The 21,433-nt window shown below is 46.9% G+C and overlaps 1 protein-coding gene across 3 annotated transcripts in view; it reads right to left on the bottom strand.

Annotated features, from left to right (window-relative positions):
* Positions 1-21,433, bottom strand: part of nek6 (NIMA related kinase 6) — a 114,240-nt gene that overhangs the window by 31,499 nt on the left and 61,308 nt on the right. For all 3 annotated transcript variants that reach the window (XM_033048750.1, XM_033048751.1, XM_033048749.1), the window contains exons 3-7: positions 19,128-19,268; positions 17,311-17,373; positions 13,908-14,018; positions 9,423-9,531; positions 6,465-6,572 (exon numbers count right to left, since the gene is read on the bottom strand). In XM_033048750.1, coding sequence (XP_032904641.1) covers positions 6,465-6,572; positions 9,423-9,531; positions 13,908-14,018; positions 17,311-17,373; positions 19,128-19,268 — 532 coding nt within the window. The remainder of the gene's footprint in view (positions 1-6,464; positions 6,573-9,422; positions 9,532-13,907; positions 14,019-17,310; positions 17,374-19,127; positions 19,269-21,433) is intronic.

Raw genomic sequence — 21,433 nt, 5'->3', positions numbered from 1 at the left:
AGGCCTGCTCCTGTGTTGTGTAAATCTATGGCTCAGCAGCTGCAAGAGAGGGCTGTGTGAAGGGCTCTCCAAGGACTCTTACAAACTTGAGCAGACACACCGTAGGAAGCATTTTGTAGGAATAAGGGTGGGCTGCCGGCTTTGGAAACAGTTTGGTTTGGGAACAGCTCTGCCCAAGACCGCAGAGTTGTGGGTGTAGCCCAGTCCATCACACGGACTATCACTCCCCACCATCGACTCCATCTACACTTCACGCTGCCTGGGGAAAGCAGCCAACATAATCAAGGATCTTTCCCACCCCCGACATTCCCGCCTCTCCTCGTTTTGGTTGGGCATAAAATACAGAAGCATGGAAGCATAAACCAGCAGACTCAGGAATAGTTTCTCTCCCTCTGTTATCAGACTGCTGGACATAAGCTAGGGTTCAGTCCCAATTCTCCAACCTACCTGATTGTGGACATTGGACTTTTTCTCTGGAACTGTTACACTACAACACTGTGCAACTATATTCTGCACTCTGGTATATTTTTCTTCATTCTATCTATTGTACTTGAGTTTGGCTTGATTGTATTCATGCATCGCGTTATCTGATTTGGTCGGACAGCAAGCAAACAAAAGCCTTTTCTCAGTATCTCAGTGCGTGACAATAATAAAACCTAAACCTAAAATGGAAACAATTTCTCCCAAAGATAGACACAAATTGCTGGAGTAACTTAGTGGGTCAGGCGGCAGGCATCTCTGCAGAGAAAGGATGGGTGACGTTTCGTGTCTGGACCTTTTCTTCATTCTGTTGAAGGTTGAAGATTGTGTCCGAAAAAGGGTCCTGACCGGAAACGTCACCCATCCTTTTTTCACCAGAGATGCTGCCTGACCCGCTGAGTTACTCCAGCACTTTGTGTCTGTCTTTGGTATAAACCAGTATTTGCAGTTCTTTGTTACAACAGGCAAATGGCGATGCATGAGGCGTGAATGAAGAGGAGTTTCCCGTCCCTGTCCTTTGACAGAGTTGGATTGGGAACGGGGAACGAGGAAATAGCCCTCGTCCTTGGCCCAGTAAGCTCGCCACCCCCCCCCCCCCCCCATAGCAGCCTGTACTCTTCTCTTTAAAGATATGCAGACATGCTAATCCTGTGGGGACCCAGTGTTTCTGAGAGAGAAAATATTTCATTATTCTGTCCACAGAAATGTCAAGCTAGACGTCGGAGATTTCACATCCTGTTGCAGCAACCAGGGGCTTTGTTAGGAGTCCAAATTTTTCACAAACAGCAGCCGCCTCTCTGCGCTAAAATTACATTCAAATCCTTTGCATTGTGGACAACCATGTTTGTTCAAATAACCTGCCTGCATTAACAGCTAAACTTCCTGTAACATGAGGAGGGTGTTTGATTTTGAATCAAAATCACAGGGTTTGATTTTGAAATCAAAGTTTCACGGCATCCGATTGTCGAACCCTTGTTGGGTCATTTACAAAAAACAACATGCATTACGTCGTGCCTTTAAGGTAGCCTCCTTGCGGGTTGCATGTGGGAGCATTGAGCAACACCTGACCGACAAAGTAACGAGAGCCCAAGCAGTTTGATGAAGGGTCCCAACCTGAAACATCACCTGTCCATTCCCTCCGCAGATGCTGCCTGACCCGCTGAGTTCCTCCAGCACTTTGAGGTCTTGCTCAAGATTCCAGCATCTGCAGTTCTTTGTATCGCCAGTAAAAAGATGCCCCTTTAATGGAGAGACTTGAAGCAGGAGCGAGAGGTGGAAGGGGATGGCGGAGGGTGTTCCAGAACCCGCTCCAGGGAGTTCCAGGTTTTGGCTCAGTGGTAAAGCTGCATCCTTAGATTGCTGGAGACCTAGGTTCGATCCTGACCTCAGGTGCAGTCTCTGTGGAGTTCCCCCTGAGACCGCGTGGGTTTTCTCCAGGTGCTCCGGTTTCCTCCCACATTCCAAAGACATACAAGTTTATGGGTTAATTGGCTTTGGTAAAAAAAAAAAAATAGTGAGTGAATTGTCCCTATTGTATGTGGAATATTGTTAGTGAACGAGGTGATCACTGGTCAGCGTGGACTCTGTGGGCTGAAGGGTCTGTTTCTGCATTGGATCTCTAAAGTAAAGTCTAAAAAAGTAAAATGTGGTACCTCGGGACTGAAGACATGGCTAACAACAATTCATCCAACATATTCAGCCTCCTGAAATGTGTCTGTGTTTCTAAATGTTTCGCTTCAGAGACGGTAAGCTGTGTTTTTTTGCGGATCAGTTCCTTGTGTCCGCAGCTGCAGCTCTTCTACCGATGCAAGGGGAGGGGCATCGTCACGGGACCAGTCGGTGGCACAATGTTGCCCCCAGGACCACAGAGTGTCTGCTTGGCTCCTGAACCGCCCGTCAGGCTGCCTGGGCATGAGGTGGGTCACTGGCTCACAGGACAACACACTCGCCTCCGGCTCAGATGGCCTTGGGTTCAAATCCGACTACTGGAAGCAAACAAGCTGGAGTGACTAAGCAGGTAAGGCAGCATCTCTGGAGAAAAAAGACGGGTGACGTTCCGGGTCGGGACCCTTCTTCAGACTGAAAGTAGAGAGTTGGGAGTGAAGAGTTGGAAAAAGAACAGGAATAAATCAAGGCCGCACACAAATTACCTCAGGCATGGCGGGTGCCTGGTAGGTCCATTGTTGGCCAAGGAAGATGTGACTTAGTTTAGTTTAGTCTCGAGATACAGCGATCCCCACACATGACACTATCCTACCAGGGCCAATTTTTACATTTGCCAAGCCAATTAACCTACAAACCTGTGCAACTGTAGTGTGGGAGGAAACCAAAGATATGGGAGAAAACCCACGCAGGTCACGGGGAGAACGTACAAACTCCGTACAGACAGCATCTGCAGCCGGGATCGAACCCGGGTCTCCGGCGCTGCATTCGCTGTAAGGCAGCAACTCTACCGCTGCGCCACCATGATCTCAAGAGAAACAATGTGGAGAAATGTAGAACTGATAAAAAATGACTAGGGAGGAGGAAGGGGGCAAGTGGGGAGGGTGTAGGGGAGGGGTGTATAAGATGCTGTTAGGTACAATTAAATAATTCAATGTTTATACCACTGGGCTGTAAGATCTAAGCTGCATGATGTGAAAGTAGCCGGGGTGTGGAGGGCTAGTGCTCTCCATTATGCACCCTTTAATCAGCACTGTTTCACACAGACTGGCTGCTCCTTAACATATAGCTGTTATGGAATCTTGCTGTGCACACATTGACCACCAGGTTTCCATCAATACTCATCGACCAGAGCACCTCTGACTCCAGTTACTTTCCCCGCTTAGAACAGTACAGAGCAGGAACTGGCCCTTCGGCCCACAATGTCTGTGCCACAATGAACATGATGCCAGGTTAAACTAATCTCTGCCTGCACGTGATCCACATCCCTCTGTTCCCTGCATATCCATGTGCCTGTCTAAACGCCTCTTAAACGCCACTGTTGTATCAGCCTCCGCTACCACCCCTGTCACCACTATCTGTGTAAAACACTAGTTGGAGTCAGTGTCTGGGGCTGGGTGTCAGTGCGGCCCCAGGCACTGGGAGAGCCGGCTGTAGGCGAGTTCCCGCGGGGTAGCCATGTTACAGCAGCTCGTGGTCTCTGATCCTTCGTTCCCCCACCCTGGCTGCTGGGTACAATGGGGTTTAGTAATGTGAGGGGAGGAGGGAGTTGCTGCTGTGGCCACACTGAGGTTGGTGCTGCCCATTCACACGCTGGAGAGAGGTTAATCTACACTCACCGCCGGAGACTCACCCACTCACTGCACTGGGGACAAAACCAACCGAGCAGAGACACTCACACCAACCACACACACACCCCGCAAACACCTCCCACACACAACCCCCCCACACTACACACACAACCCCGCACACACCCTGCACACCCCCCGCACACACACAACCTCCCCACACACACCCCCCGCACACACACAACCTCCCCACACACACACACACCCCACACACAACCCCCCCACACACAACCCCCCCACACACAACCCCCCACATAAACCCCCCACACACAACCCCCCCCACACACAACTCCCCCACACATACACTCCACACACACACCCCACACACAACCCCCCCACACATACACTCCACACACACACCCCACACACAACCCCCCCACACATACACTCCACACACACACCCCACACACAACCCCCCCACACTACACATACAACCCCGCACACACCCTGCACACCCCCCACACACAACACACACCCCACACACAACACACACCCCCGCACACTACACACACCCCACACACACTTCCCCCCACACATGCACAACCCGACAACACACACACACATCCGCACAATGCAAGATGAATATGGCTGAGTTTTGCACAGCGTGTAAGTCTTCGAGCTGATTTCCAGGAACACAGAAACCACTAAAAATAGAAGCCAGTCTGTAAGGCTCTCGGCACAGTTCAGTGTGAGCTCTGTACGTGCCCGTCCCAATCTGAAACAATTATACACAAAACCCGTACTGAAACAGATGGTTGCAAAAGTTTGAATTGGAATCCAACCAAATAGTTGGTTCCCAGAAGTACTCGGCTTTGCGGGGGACGTTTCCCAGTCTTTGGTTGTTGATCACCATTCACTGCTTCTCTGGAGAGCTGTAGATGGAGGCCATATACTGGTGGTCACCCCACAAGGACGTCCTCTAGACCCAAACACCGGAAACCCCAAACCAAACTGACCCCCATCAGTCATCCACTTCATTCCTGGGCCCAGAGGAATGGAAACCCTTGAGTAATCAAGCAGGTCTACGTTTAAAAAAGGTGTCACACCCAGCGTACCTATAGTAGGAGCTACCTAAACACAATGAAGGAAGAATAATATGTTCACCGTGCAGAATTATAGCGCAGGCCTGAGCTTCCATGTATCTAATTGAAGACTCTCAGACTATCTTTAATTGGACTTTACCTTGCACTAAACGTAATTCCTTTATCATGTACCTGTACACTGTGGACGGCTCGATTCTAATCATGTCTACTCTTTCCTTTGACTAGTTAGCACCCATCTCAAACGTATTTTATTCCCTTCCCCAGAGAGCCTGGGGTTTAATGGATGCACCCGTTCATTTAGATGGCACCAGTCTCCATGTGGACTGGAGGCTGATTAGGAAGTCCTAAAATGCACAGGTCCCCATGGCTTAGGTCTTAACTTCCTTGTCCAATGGAAGGTTACAAGTGTGGTTTGCTTTAGAGAAACAAAACAGGAAACAGGCCCATCGAGTCCACGCCTACCCATTGATCACCCGTTCATACTAGTCTGATGTTATCCCACTTCCTCATCCACTCTCTGCACGCTAGGGGCAATTTACAGAACCCGATTAACCTACAAACCCGCACGTCTTTGGGACGTGGGAGGAAACCAGAGTACCCGGAGTAAACGCAAATGGAAACTGTGAACCTCCGCACAGACAGCATCTGAGGTCAGGGTCAAGGCAGCAGCTCTACCACTACTGGCGGGGATAAGCGTAGAGGGACCAATTTCTGCAATAAAAAGAAAGCAACCTCCAAATGGACGCAGAACTGGTCTATGTGCATCCATTGTACCTCAGGTCCTCTAGGGAAGGGAATAGAATATGTTGGAAGTTGCAACAGGTGGCAGAGGAGACTGGTTCTAACCAGTCAACGGAAAGACTACACATGATTACAATTGGGCCGTCCACAGTGTACAGGTACATGATAAAGGGAATAACGTTTAGCGCAAGGTAGTCAAGTAAAGCCCGGTGGTATAATGGCTGATCTACTAGACTAACCATACAATCTGGTGAATGAAAGCCAAAAGGTCAAGTCTCACCATGGATTTAATCACTTCAATCATCTCAAGTAAAAAAGCCAAGGTCAGTTATGGTGGCAACGCAATGTACCAATAATTATAACACCGTAAAACTCAAGTGGTTCACCAGTGTCTATCAGAGTGTGGCAACTGGTGTGTGAATCTGGATCCACCAGACCATTCATAAGTGATTCATAAGGAGCAGAAATAGGCCATTCGGCCCACTGAGTCTACTCCATTCAATCATGGCTGATCTGTCTTTCCCTCTCAACCCTATTCTCCTGCCTTCTTCCCAGAACCCCTGACACCCCTACTAATCAAGATCCTGTCAATCTCCGCTTTAAAAATACCCAATTACTTGGCCTCTACAACCTTCTGCAGCAATGAATTCCACAGATTCATCACCCTCTGGCTAGAGAAATTCACCTTAATTTCTTTTCTAGAGGTAAGTCCTTTAGATAAATCCACCAGTCCAAACCCACGCGCAGTTTGAACCGGCCCTGTTATTAAGAATGGACTAAAATTCCCGGGCAGCTAAAGGAAGCCAACATTGTGCAAAAGTTCCTGCATCCCCCAGCCCGTCAGCAACAATGCAACCAGGGATGCACCGGTGGCCGCCGTTCGGCTGCGGCCTCTGGCCGTGTTTCTTACCGAGAGAGTGAGCTGCCGTCGTCTTGGAGCTGAAGAAGCGTCCCAGGCCCAGGTCCCCGAGCTTCACCGCCCCCGTGGCTGTGATGAAGACGTTGGCCGGCTTGATGTCTGGCAACAGAGACAGAGCCAGTGAGTAATGAGTGGAAGATCATCCTAACCCACTGCCTCCACTGTCAGAGTGAGGCCACACGCAGATTGGAGGAACAGCACCTCGTATTTCGCTTGGGCAGCTTACAACCCAGAGGTATGAACGTTGATTTCTCTAAATTCAATTAGCTCCTGTATTCCCCCACCCCCCCCATCCACTTCTACTTTCAGACTGAAGAAGGGTTCTGACCTGAAACGTGGGTTATATTACCCTATTATATTTCTCCTGAGATGCTGCCTGACCCGCTGTGTTACTCCAGCATTTCATGTCTGTCTTCGGTCCTAACCCTGGGGTCACGTGGATGTCTGGACTAGGGGGTCATTAACTACAGGGAGAGCTTGGACAGGCTTGGGACACCGAAGGTTGAGGGTTGAGACCTGATCGAGATATGTAAAATTATGAGAGGCATAGATATGGTAGACAGTCAAAACCTTTGTCCCAGGATGGAAAAATCAAATACTAGAGGGCACAAGTTTAAGATGATACACGGAAGCCCAGGCAACTGCGGATGCTGGAATCTTGAACTAAACACAAGGCTATCCACTGTACCTCGTTACACCTGACAATAAACTAAACTGATTGAAACGTAATGTTTCAATCAGCGTTCAATCTGAGAAATGTGGCCAACAGCTCAATGTGTTGGCAGGCCGACTCCACTACAAACGTGGGCTGTTATTGTATGTACATACGTGTGCATGTGTTGTGTATGTGCTGTGTATGCATGTGTGTTTATGTGTATGTGCGCAGACGAGTGTGTGTTTTGTACGTGCTTGTGTGTTTGAGTGTGTGTTTTGTACGTGCTTGTGTGTTTGAGTGTGTGCATACGCCTGGTGCATGTGCGTGTGAGTGTGTGCATGTATTCTGTGTGAGTGCGTGCACGTGTGGTGTGTGCTCACATGCTTTGCTTCATGGTTGGCAGGGACATTGTGGGCTGAATGGCCTGTTCCGGTGCGGGTGCTACCTTCATACAAACTTACACACACACAATTGCACACACACACACACACCACGCATTCTGCTCAGTTACTGCATGAGGCAATTTAGGGCAGCACGGTGGTGCAGCGGTAGAGTTGCTGCCTTACAGCGCCAGAGACCCAAGTTTGATCCTGACTATGGGTGTTTGTCTCCCCGTGACCTGCGTGGGTTTTCTCTGAGAGCTTTAGTTTCCTCCCACACTCCAAAGGCGTACAGTTTTGCAGATTAATGTAAATTGTCCCTTGGGTGTGTAGGATAGTGTTAGTGTGCGGGGATCGCTGGTCGATGCGGACTAAGTGGGCCGAAGGGCCTGTTTCCGCGCTGTATCTCTAAACTAAACTTGCTCCATGAGCAGAGCTGCTAATTCCTCAGCCGAGATGCTCAGCAGGAAAGGACAGGCAAAGGGAAGCAACAAGATGCGGAGGCTTTGAAAAGGTGCAGAAGAGGTTTACCAGGATGTGCCTGGATGAGAGGGCATTAGCTCCAAGGAGGGGTTGGACAGACTTGTGTTGTTTTCTCTGGAACGCCAGAGGTTGAGCAGTGCCCTGATAGAAGTGTGCAACATTATGAAAGGCAAAGGTAGGGTCAGAACCATTCTCCGAGGGTGGAAATGTCAAAGGTTAAAGGGCATAGCTTTACAGTGAGAGGTGCAAAGTTTAAAGGGGATGTGCGGGAAAGATTGTTTTTTTTTACACAGAGAGTGCTGGTGCCTGGAAGGATCTGCCAGGGGTGGTGAAGGAAACATCTACAATAGTGGCGTTAAAGAGACTTTTGGAGAGGAATGTAGATATAGGGTAGGGAATGGAGGGATATGGACCATGTGCCGGCAGAGATTAGTTTCTCCTTGCATCATGTTTGGCTCAGACATTGTGGGTGGAAGTGCCTGTTCCTGTGCTGTGCTGTTCTGCGTTCTCACATACACACACATTTGCAGACACCCACACACAAACACGCACAGGCACTGACAACACGCACACCTGCCCAGGCTCACACACAAACATGTACAAAACCGACGCACACATCTGCGCACAAACACACATGCAGAGACCCATGTATTCACTGCACATACACAACAGATGCACACACATATACATGCACAGACACATACACAATGCACACAGTACAAAAAATACACAGGTAGACAAAAGTGCTGGAGAAACTCAGCGGGTGCAGCAGCATCTATGGAGCGAAGGAAATAGGCAATGTTTTGGGCCAAACCCCTTGGTTTCAATTTTCCAGCCTCTGCAGTTTCTTCTTAAACAAAAAATACACAACCTACAGACACAACTCCCCACACAAATGCAAACTAACATATAAACACATACATGTATATGCACACATACAAAGTGGCGATTATATGCACTTGTATACCCCACTTACATGTGTAAGAAGGAATTGCGGATGCTGGTTTAAATCGAAGAAAGACTCAAAATGCTGGAGTAACTCAGTGGGACAGGCAGCATCTCTGGAGAGAAGGAATGGGTGACGTTTCGGGTCGAGACTCTTCTTCAGAGTTGCTGCCTGTCCCGCTGGGTTACTCCAGCATTTTGTGTGTATCCACACATACATGCTCTCTAATATACACTTGCTTCCACCACACACACACACACACACACACACACACACACACACACACACACACACACACACACACACACACACACACACACACACACACACACACACACACACACACACACACACACACACATCACTGCATGCACACACTAGCGCACAGATACACAAATCTCTCCCCCTCATTTCTCTCCTGCTACCACTGGGCTGAGCTGTGGTTTTGGCTGGAGATGGATGTTAGTGATGGGTCGTTGCATTACCTCTGTGCATCACCCTTCGGGAGTGCATGTGCTCCACTGCGCTGCATAGCTGCACAAAGTATTTCCATATTGTTCTTTCTGGAATTAGCCTCTTTTGCTTTTTGAAGTACTGTGAAAACAATGAATAAAAGATGAACGAATAAACAATGAGGTTCAGGCTCAGGTGCCGTGACTCCAAAGCAAACGGCATTCAAGCGGCGTTTGCTGAAGCATTGCATAACAAAAGGCATTATTCATACTCGTGTTAGCACTGAACTCTTCCCTCCTGGACTGGCAGCCGCGGTGATCTCTCCTTCCTAATCCATCCTTATCCCCACTCCAAGAGGCTCCCCACACCTCACCCGCTGGAGTTGTGAATACTTAATAACATACATTCACTCTAACATCAGCCCATGTCTCGGACATTAATCCACACTCCCAAGAAAGTGTATGGCAAAGTCAATATATTTTCTATTTCAAACCGATTTCTTTATTGCCAAATGCCAGGAGAAGATACTAACCATCTTCTTGCTATTTCAATTGTTAATGCGAGTTAATAGTTAATCGGTTAGTGACTGATTTCTTTAAAGATGTCTGCTGGATTAAATGCCACGGATAATGGCATCTGTGTGGGCTCATGACCTAATGATGAATGGTAGGCATTGAAATCGTGTAGAAACAAAGAACTGCAGTTGCTGGTTAATACATAAAAAGACACAAAGTGCTGGAGTAACTCAGCAGGTCAAGCCGCATCTCTGGAGAACATGGATAGGTGACGTTTCGGGTCGAGACCCTTCAGAATTCTTGCTGCCGATACCTTTCTGGGTGATTCGGGTGGAGTGTTTGTGTTGGTCTTGTTTATGTGGCCTTGTCTATGTTCCTCTGCTCGTCACCCTGTGTTTGAGGCCCTGGGTCATTATATGTATTAACCCTCTCTGTTTCAGTCCCTGTGTTTGCTGTTATGTGTATGGGGCCTTCAATGATTCTTTATTGTCACGTACACACAGCACAGCAAAATTCTTTGGCACAAACCGCAAAAGTACAGTCGCCATATTTTAGCGCCATTTATAACGAAAAGTCCAAAGTCTAGACCACATGCTGGAAATACTGGAGCACACACGGTCCAGGGAAACACCTTGTATTCATGGCCTGTGTTTGCATTTGAGAGCCTGTGTTTGTGTGTGTGTGTGTGTGTGTGTGTTTGAGGTCCTGTGTTTTGTCATCCTGAGTCTGAGACCTTGTGTTTATAGTCAAAGTGGAGACACAAGGATCTCCAGTTCAGATGGGGTGAGGTTGAGGAATAACGACACTCTCAGAGACCCGCATCTTAGCTATTATCGGGATCAGTTTGCACCAGGTACTGTTGGAAACGCACACTTTGCCACTTAAGAATGCCATTAACCCTTCTGATTCTAATGCATTCCTTATTAATATTGTAGAGCGCATCCTCAAATTTTTGTTGTTGTTGAGCTCAAGCAGATAATTTACAATGCTAAAATAAGTTAATGGAATATTTATAAATGTCTAACATCAACACTGTTGTGTATGCATGATTACTGGAAACAGGCAGCCCTTACTCCTATTATTACACTCGTATTTCCCCTTCTTGCACAGGTAATTGCAATGCTAATTATTTGTTCAATTGCATACCGGAATGGTCGCCCCCCCCCCCCCCTTATTTATCTTTCATCTGCTTGAGTAGGTTCAATACTCACAATGGAATAGTTATTTAAACCAGCTGACATTTAACTAAAAGCGAGCCTTCTTCTCATTTGGTTTATGCAGTGATGTCCCATGAGTACGTGTCTGTAATCCTTCATAAATAATTCAATATAAAGACAATTTCATTGAAGGAACTTTGACAAAGCGTTTGTTGCATGCTGTTGTTACTTGATAATATAGCCATGTCTATTCCGGGCAAATCTTTTGCTGGATGAGCAAGGTATGTTTTTGTTTGGAAGTGCGTTAAACCGTGAAGGTGTCTCAGAATGAAGCACTTCCCAACCCTGTATGTTGCAAGCACTCTATAACCAACAGAGTACTTTTGTAGTGGAGACATTGCAAGCAAGGTCCAATTAATAGGCATGTAAAATTGACCACTCAATGTTAACCTTAATGTGCAGGCGAGTGGTAGAATCTGGAGGAGAATTGATCACAATGAAAATCAGAGGGAAAATGTAAGTTAACATAGCTTCAATAGGCCGAATGGCATCCTGCTATATCATAAGATCCAATAATCATAAGGCTATTTATTAAACACTCCAAACACCAATTAAGCTTTAAACTATGAACTGTCTTTGTTGCATTTGGGACCATAAGACATAGGAGCCATTAGGCCATTCGGCCCATCGAGTCTACTCCGCCACTCAATCATGGCTGGTGTATTGCTACTTCAACCCCATTCTCCTGCCTTCACGTAACCTTTGACACCCTTACTAATCAAGAATCTATCAATTCCTGCTTTATTTTCTCTTTGCACTAACTGCTGTACTTGTGTATGAATTGATTGTACTCATGGCCAATATGATTTACCTCGATAGCACACAAGGAAAGCTTTTCACTCAGTTACATGTGACAAAGATAAACCAATATCAATAACAACAACAATTTCAAATTTGGCTAAAAAACTGTGCCCTGTTCCCTGTTGCCAGTTAAGGGGTAATAGGGATCAGAATAATCTTCTTTGTCTGTGTAAGGTGTTTCTAAAGTTGTCTGCCCTATTTGGACGTACAGCATTTAAAGATGAATGTTAATTCAGAGACGTTTACTGGACTAATATCAGGAATGGGCAGCTGGAAAGGTTGGACAGAATCGTTTTTTTAACTGCTGGAGTTCACAGCATTACAGCACATCGGTTTAGTTTAGTTTAGAGAGATACAGCATGGAAACAGGCCCTTCGGCCCACCGTGCCGACCAGCGATCCCCACATACTATCCTACACACACTAAGGACAATTTACACTGAGACCAAGCCAATTAACCTACAAACCTGCACGTCTTTGGAGTGTGGGAGGAAACGAAAGATCTCGGAGAAAACCCACGCTGTCACGGGGAGAATGTACAAACTCCGTGGAGGAGGCAGAGAGAGGACTTGAACGAGACACAAAAGCCTGAGGCATTTGACAAGGTGGATGTCGAAATAATGTTTCCCCTTGTGATCCAGATGTTAGATGTTCTTGTTCTAAAAAAATAGATGTCATTGTTCAAAATAATAAAGAATCACCCATGTAAGACAGGAACAAGGTGAGATTAGTTTCTCTCTGCGGAGCATGAGTTTTGGAACTCAAGGCCCAGTGGAGGCAAAGTATTTGAATACATTTAATCCAGGATTGGATTCACATTGGTCATGCAGCATGGAAATAGGCCCTTCAGCCCAACTCATCCATGCCGATCAAGTTGCCCCATCTAGGTTAGTCCAACTTGTCTGCATTTGGCCCATATCCTACCCAACCTTTTCTCTTCATGTATCTGTCCGAATGTCTTCCAACATAATATTGACTATGATTTTAACTTTCAATCTTGATTGTGAAAGTGGATATTAGAAAATATAGTGCAAATGCGGAAATCTGGCAATGTAAAAACAAATTGGAAACCAGTTAACCAGGTTTTCAAAGGTTTAGTTTCATTTTTCTGCTTATCAAGCAAAAACCCTCGCCTATGTTCGTTCACCTACTACCACCCCTGCTTTGTCCTGCCCCTCCTCCTTTCCCTCTCCCCGCAATCAGTCTGATGAAGGGACTTGACCAAAACATAATCTATCCATGATACTCTCAGTGTACAACTACAATACACTACATACTATATACTATACTGTATCTGAGATGCTTATCCAAGATGTATCTAAGTGCTTATATATATATTTCCTTCGCTCCATAGATGCTGCTGCACCCGCTGAGTTCCTCCAGCAATTTTGTGTACCCTTATATATATATACACTTGTACTGAACTGTATACAAAATTTCACAGTCCCTCGATACATGCAAGAATAAAGCACCATTGAACCATTCTTCAGAGATGCTGTCTTGACCCATTGAGTTACTCCAGCACTTTGTGTCATTCTTCAGTTTAGTTTAGTTTAAGTTTAATGCGGTATAGAAACAGGCCGTTCAGTTCATTGAGTCCACGCTGACCATTGATCACCCATTCACACTAACTCTAAACCTAGGTTTAAAAAATCGATCATTTTTTAGTCGCAGGTCTCGTCGAAGCCGGTTTTCTTCATAGTCGAAGTTTTTCAACATATGCGTGGGAGGTGGCAGGAGGTTGCAGGTCACCTCGACCTTGATTTTTTGTTTGGGTGGCGGGTAAGGTCACCAGAGGTTGCTGTTTAGGTCTCCTAAGTGGGACAGGGGCTTAAGGCAGCAGCTCTACCGCTGCGCCACCGTGCCGCCCTTTTAGTGCCGTGTTTTTGTCTGATCTTTAATGGCAACGACTAGCTTGCGGGGCTGTCCCGGGGGTAATTCTGAATCTCGATCCACAAAAACTAAATAAACGGTTCTTTCCTCACCTTAATCATCTGGGAGAGATCCCCTGCATCTGCCAATTCCAGTGCAATGTTCAGCTCATTGTCCTCAATGAAGGAGTCCAGGTACTTAATTATGTTGGGGTGATTCAATTGCTGCAGGATAAAGAGGAAGAAGTAAGTGGGAACTCAGTGATAATGATCCCAACCTGTCTCCCCAATTAACATTATTTTTTATGGCATCAATTCAATGTTTGAGAAACATCTTTTGGAATCCATTACCCAAACAACAGCAGGTGTCACGAGGAATTAATTTTAGCTTTACGCTCAAAGTTATTATCCAAAGGAGAATTTAAGCTGCCTCATTGATGAGGGCCTTTAACAGAGAAAGACAGGCTCCACTTAAAGAAGGAACATCACATCAGTAAGCCCCTTTAAAAAGTAAATTAATTCCACAGGACTATCCGGGTAGGATCATTAGGGTGGACTGTCAGAACCTTTTTCCCCCAGGGTGGAAATGTCAAAGGCTAGAGGTCATAGCTTTAAGGCAAGAGGGGCAAAGTGTAAAGGTGATGTGAGGGGGCAAGGTTTTTTTTGCACAGTGTGTTGGTTGCCTGGAACGTGCTGCCAGTGGAGGCAGATATAATAGTGGTGTTTAAGAGGCTTTTAGACACGGATATGCAGTGAATGGAGGGATATAGATCACGTGCAGGCAGAGGAGCTTAGTTGATTCTGGCATCATGTTCGGCATGGGCATTGTGGGCTGAAGGGCCTGCTGCTGTGCTGTAGTATTCTGTGTTCCAGGAGGATTGGTGATTCAGAAAACCCTCACTAACCCTGTTGGGTGTGGGTGGTGTGGGGGTGTGGGTGAGGTTGTGGTGTGGGGGTTGGGTGGTGTGGGTGAAGGTGGTGCGGGGGTATGGGTGGTGTGGGGTGTGGGTGAGGTTGGGGTGTAGGGGGGGTCTGGGTAGTGGGGGGGGGGGGTTGGGGTGTGGGTGGCACTAATATGAGATGAGTCAGGGTTATTTGTGGGCAGGGCCTCCCTTAGATCAGCTAATATCTGGCCTCCGGCTCGGTTGGTGAAGGCATGGGCAGGCCACGACAGTCTGAGTGGGCACTCCTGACCCTTGCTCTCATGTTCAATTGGCAAAATGGAGACACAGGGAACTGCAGGAGCTGGAATCTTGAGCATGTAACAAAGTGCTGGAGCAACTCAGTGGATCAGGCAGCATCTCTGGAGAAAAAAAGATGCGTGACGTTTTGGGACGGGACCCTTCTTCTGACACAAAGTGCTGGAGTAACTCAGCAGGAACGGCAGAATCCTGGATGAATGGACAAACAACGTTTCAGGTCAGGACCCCCTGCTCAAAATGACGGAAGAGGGTGGGAGAAAACTGGAAAATATAGTTGGGGCTGGGATAAATCCTGGCATGTGATAGGTGGATACAGGTGGGGAGGGGGGTGGATGGTGGTTCTCCATTTTTCTCCACAGATGCTGCCTGACCCACTGAGTGCCACCAACACTGTCTTTTGTTCAATAGGTTAGTGTTGTGAGGGAGGACAGTGGAACATCTATCGGATGGAGAACATCTAACTCTGGAGATGACTGCACGGCTGATTGCAAAATATCCAAAGCATTGCCAGCTACAAGACTGACACATTGTGCCTCAAGAACATTGATGTTCGTCAGCCATTTGAATGCGTTTGACTTTCGCAACCTTGGTAATGGTTGATCGAACATAACCCTGATTAAATTGTTCTATAAAAAGCAGGTTCGTTGAGAACATTTCCTCAGGATCCCAGCTACAGCAGCTGAGGAGGCTCTCGGTAAACAGACGATTTATTTAGAAGACAAACTTCAGACATTACAAGCCAGAGATTCCCGAGAACAATGCTCCTTTTATATTGCTACATTCGAGGAATTAAAATCAGACGCCTTTGATTATTTACAGATTTTGGCCTCGCTCCTTTTGGGCACTGATACTGGGACATTTACAGCACAACTCCCCCATGATGTAGTGTGTAGGAAGGAACTGCAGATACTGGTTTAAACTGAAGATCGACACAAAAAGCTGGAGTAGCTCAGCGGGACAGGCAGCATCTCGGGAAGGAATGGGTGACGTGTAGGTCTGAAGAAGGGTCGCGATCCGAAACATCACCTATTCCATCTCTCCAGAGAGGCTGCCTGACCCGCTGAGTTACTCCAGCTTTTTGTGTCCATCCCCTGTGATGTTGGCTGCTCTCGTCCACATAAGGATTAGAGCAGGTCCTTGGGAAAGGGCTCAGCTCCTGACATCCCAAGGGACTTCACGCTGCCTACATTGTGACAGAATACTCTCCACTAGAGGAAATGAAACGTAGATAAAGTAGCCAACTTGATATTGGAAAAAAAAATATGCTGGAGTTACTCAGCGGATCAGGCAGCATCTCTGGAGAACATGGATAGGTGACGTTTTGGGTCGGGACCCTTCTTGAGGCACCCCCTTCAGGGTGAATGCAGTCTTTTACTCAAGTAGTGGAATCAAGGACAGCGGTGATAGGTTTACGGTGTGAAAGAAAAGGTTTAGAAACCGGAGGGGCATCTTTTTCACACAGTGGTGGGAACCGGAGGGGCATCTTTTTCACACAGTGGTGGGTACAAGCAACGAGCTGCCAGAGGAGGTAGTTGAGCAATGTACTATAAGGACTTTTGAAAGATTTTTAGACCATCACGTGAATAGGAAAGGTTTAGAGCAGGGGTGTCAAACTCGGGGTCCGATCCGGCCCGTGGAATTTCCCCGATGCTAGAGCGGGCTGCAGCTATCCACGGTGCCAGATCGTACTGCGTTCCCGCATGCACGGCGCGATTCGGCGCGCGTGAAGTCGCATTTTGCCCTAATATGAGTTTAAATGAGTTTGACACCCCTGGTTTAGAGGGATATGGGCCAACCATGGGCAGGGAGGACAGTGTAGATGGGCATCTTGTTCGGCATGGGAAAGTTGGGGCGAGGGGCTTGTGGCCATGTTACTTTAGAGATACAGAGCGGAAACGGGCCCTTCAGCCCACCGAGTCCACACCGACCAGCGATGCCCGCACATTAACACTATGCTACACACACTGGGGACAATTTACACTTATAACGAGCCAATTAACCTACACACCTGTACGCCTTTGGAGTGTGGGGGAAACCGAAGATCTCGGAGAAAACCCACGCTGTCACGGGGAGAACGTGCAAACTCCGTACAGGCAGCACCCGTAGTCGGGATCGGACCCGGGTCTCTGGTGCTGCAAGCGCTGTAAGGCAGCGAATCTGCCGCTACGCCACCTTGCCGCCCTTATGTGTTGTATGACTTCAGAACTCTCCATCTCCCAATGACATTCTGTACAAGACAATGGCTCTTTGGCAGAGTCAATGATTATAGCTGCACAAGGATTTCCGATAACAACTCCAGCATCTTACTGCTTTACCTTGAGAAGGTCAATCTCGTTGATGCAGTCTTGTCTTGCCTTTGCATCCATCATCTCAAATACCTAACAAAGACAATAACAGAAGGTAGTATAAAGATCCGGAGATAGCTATAACATCCAGCTGTTACAGCTGTTAATATGGGGGTCAAGGAAAGAGCGTTCACGTCACGGCCCTGTTTCCACCAATCTTTCCACCACCACGCACAAGACAGACACCATTGTATGCAGATGCCGAGAAGTGAGTTCAGCTCTAATCTTGTGTGTGGACTCGATGAGAAAAATAAGCTGTTAATATATTAAAAATAAGCTGTTAATATAATCCTAGAAAACCACATCTCCTCTAATAAGACCAACTGTTGCACTTGAAAAAAAAGAATTGCTCAGTGTATTAAATCTTGTTAGGTACAATTTAAATTGTGGTCTTTATTGAGGCAATTTCAGGATGAGTAGTAGGCATTAGGAATTGGTTTATTATCGTCACGTGTACCGAGATATAGTGAAAAGCTTTGTTTGCCTGCGAGCAAGTGAAATCATGCTTTACACGTGTATAATCATGTACACGCAAGTACAACACGTAATGCAAGAAGAAAAATGCCAAGAGTGAAGAATATAGGGATTTACAGCATTAGAGAGAAAGTGCAGGGACTGAGATGAGAAGATTTTTTTTACAAACAAAGTTTCTACCAGGGGTGATGGTGGAGGCAGAAATGGTAGTGGTGTTGAAGAGGCTTTTAGACAGGCACTTGGATATGCAGGGAATGGACATTGTGGGCTGAAGGGCTTGTACTCTCCTATGTTCTAAAGGGAGAGCAGCCATTGGAATTATGTTCCCCAGACAACTGGGGACTCTCAGTCACTGCGTTCATTCAAAACTCTGAGAGAATCAAGCAATGTGGGAGATGGTCCTGGGATAGAGGCTCAGCCAATATTTCGATGATGGTCAGGGCAGGCTCGATGAGCCGAATAGCCTCCTCCTGCTCCTATTTATTTTGCCACACTGAAGCAGTCATGTGGCAATGCAGTTATCCGTTTAAGGCAGTTGGAATATTACAAATAGTGTTTCTTATAATTAATAACTGAATTTGAAATATTTTAATCCAAGGGAAAAGCACTTCAGTCCAGATGAAGTTTATTTCATATTTTGAAGGAGACACAAGAAACTGAAGATGCTGGCTTACAAAAAAAGTGCTGGAATAACTCAGCAGGTCAAGCAACATCTCTGGAGAACATGGACAGGTGATGTTTCGGGCCGGGACCCTTCTTCAGACTAATTGGGGCAGAAAGCTGGAAGAGAGGTGGGAGCAGGACAAAGCCTGGCAAGTGATGGGTGGATACAGGTGAGGGGTGTTTCTGATTACCAAATGCTGCTTTACAAAACAAGACTCAAAGTGCTGGAGTAACTCCGCAGGTCAGGCAGCATCTCTGGAGAACATGGATAGGTAATTTATTTTTATTATGCTCAGTTTAGTTTATTGTCACGCGTACCGAGGCACAGTGAAAAACTTTTGTTGCGTGCTAACTAGTCAGTGGAAAGGCAATACATGATTACAATCGAACCATCCAGTGTTCAGATACAGGGAATAACGTATATTGCAAGATAAAGTCCAGTAAAGACCAGTTAAAGATAGTCCGAGGGTCTCCCTATCCAATGTTTTGGATCAGGACCCTTCTTCAGACTCATTTTTATGGAATGCTACGTATAGGTTAAACCATTCACATCATCATAGAAGTTGAAATATGATAAGTTTAACATTGTCTAAAAAGAGTGGTTTGAAGGGATGGCTTAGAAAGACGGTGTGTATCTGGGATGCCCATACCTGGACTTTCTTCAATGCCACCGCCTTTCCATTGTGTAGGTAGGTTGCTCGGTAGACTTCACTGAACTGGCCCCGGCCAATCTTCTTCTCGATACGGAAGTCCCCCAGTCTGCTGCGGTAGGTGTAGGTGGGCGAGTGCCTCTGTGCCAAGGAAGAGAAGACCTGCCATCAGCTTTCATTAATAAAGGTGAGGGGAGGATAGGGATTCTCACTCAAACTGGCTGCCAGTGCAACTTTCAAAATTCCATACATCTTCAACCACCGATGTTATTTAAAGAGCCTCTAACTAGCACAACTCTGAATGTTTAGCGCTTAAAGGATACGTTTAGTTTAGAGATACAGCAGTGAAAACGGTCCCTTCGGCCCACCGAGACCACCATCGATCACCCGTTCACGCTAGTTCGATGTTATCCCACTTTCTCATCCCCTCCCTACACGCCAGAGGCAATTTACAGAGGTCAAATAACCTACAGACCCGCACATCTTTAGCACGTGGGAGGATACTGGAGCACCGGGAGGAAACCCACGCGGTCACAGGGAAAATGTGCAAACTCCACGCAGACAGCACCCGAGGTCAGGATCGAACCCGGGCCTCTGGGGATATAATGGCATCTTTCCTATAGCAAAGTGAGCAAAATTGAACACAATGCTCGAAAGCACGGTCTCACCAAAGTTTTGTCCAACTGTATAACGTAACATCCCAACTTCAATCCTCAATTATCTGACCAATGAAGGCCAACGTGCCAAAACCCTTCTCCAACATCCCGTCCACCTATGACGCCAGGTTGATCAATTAAGCTACTGTCCCGTCAATTTATAGGAGGAAATGTCACAGATGGGGGCCCCTCTGAGATTGTGAAAGAACCCCCCCCCCCCCCCCCCCCCCCACCCCCCTTCCGCAAAATTCCACATCACATCTTTACCCTGAACTTGCTTCTATCACCTTGTCCGGAATATCTTTACGGGTCACTCCAAGAAGCAACTGGGAACGTTAACTCCAATCGCCACACCAGAGAAGGCAAATGGGATTAGTGTAGGTCAGCATGGACACTGCGGGCCGAAGGGCCTGTTGCCTATGTTATACCACTCAATATGTGACTCTTTATTAACCCAGCATCTCTGGGGAAATTGGCAATTTTCTGGACAATTGGATATAACTCCTGTCAATACTCCAATATAGATGCAAGATTGTAGATCAATAAACTTTTAGTGAACCGGGTGTGTTTGAAGGGAATGCAAGATACAGGGCCCGGCAGAGACAGATGAGAAACACCATGTCTTCCGAAAAATTGGACGACAGATTATCGGAGGTTCACTGACTCTCTGAGTGACGACAGTTTGAACACAGAACATAGAACAGGCCCTTCTGCCCATAGTGTCATGAAAGCCAACACCGACTCTCACCTGCCTTCAGGTAATCCAGTCCCCTCTATATGCCCACCCAAAAGTCCCTTTAACACCACGATCGTATCAGCCTCCACCACCATCTGACGTGTTCCAGGCACCCACCACAATCTTGCCCCGTGCACCTCCTTCAAACTCACCTTAAAGCTACGGCCTCTAGAATTTGACATTTCCATCCTGGGGAAAAACACGTTGTGACTGACTATCCTATCTATGTCTCTCATCATTTTACAACCATCTATCGGGTTTTCCCTCAACCTCTGGCGTTCCTGAGAAAACAATTCTCAACCTCAACAGCACGGTGGTGCTATGGTAGAGTTGCTGCCTTACAGCGCCAGAGGCCCAGGTTTCATCCAGTCTATGTGCTGGGTGCTGTGTATACGGAGTTTGCACGTTCTCCCCGTGACCGCGTGGGTTTTCCTTGCGTCCTCCAGTTTCCTCCCACACTCCAAAGACGAGCAGGTTTGTATGTAAATGGGGTTTGGTAAAAGTTGTAAAATGTCCCTAGTGTATAGGATAGTGCTAGTGTACGGGGTGATCGCTGGTCGGCGCGGACTCGGTGGGCCAAAGAGCCTGTTTCTGCACTGTAACTCTAAACTCTTCCTGCAGCTAACACACCCTAATCAAGCCATCTCTCTGGTAAACCTCCTCTGCACCCTTTCCGAAGCCACCACATACTTCCCATAATGGAGCGATGAGAACTGCATGTATCATATCAAACTCCTAGAAAGCTGCCTCACACTTTCCTGACTTTGATTTCTCCTTCTCCTCAGAATGCATTGTTGGCCCAAAGCTTTTAAATTCATGCCTTGACCTGTACATCATTGGGCAGATCACACTCTCACTCTCTCTCTCCCTTTCACACACTCTCTCTCACCCCTTCTCCATCTCCCCCACATTCT

Source organism: Amblyraja radiata, chromosome 32, assembly GCF_010909765.2.
Source record: "Amblyraja radiata isolate CabotCenter1 chromosome 32, sAmbRad1.1.pri, whole genome shotgun sequence".
In the NCBI taxonomy this organism is placed as follows: domain Eukaryota; kingdom Metazoa; phylum Chordata; class Chondrichthyes; order Rajiformes; family Rajidae; genus Amblyraja; species Amblyraja radiata.
This window is presented reverse-complemented; position numbering and strand designations above follow the sequence as displayed.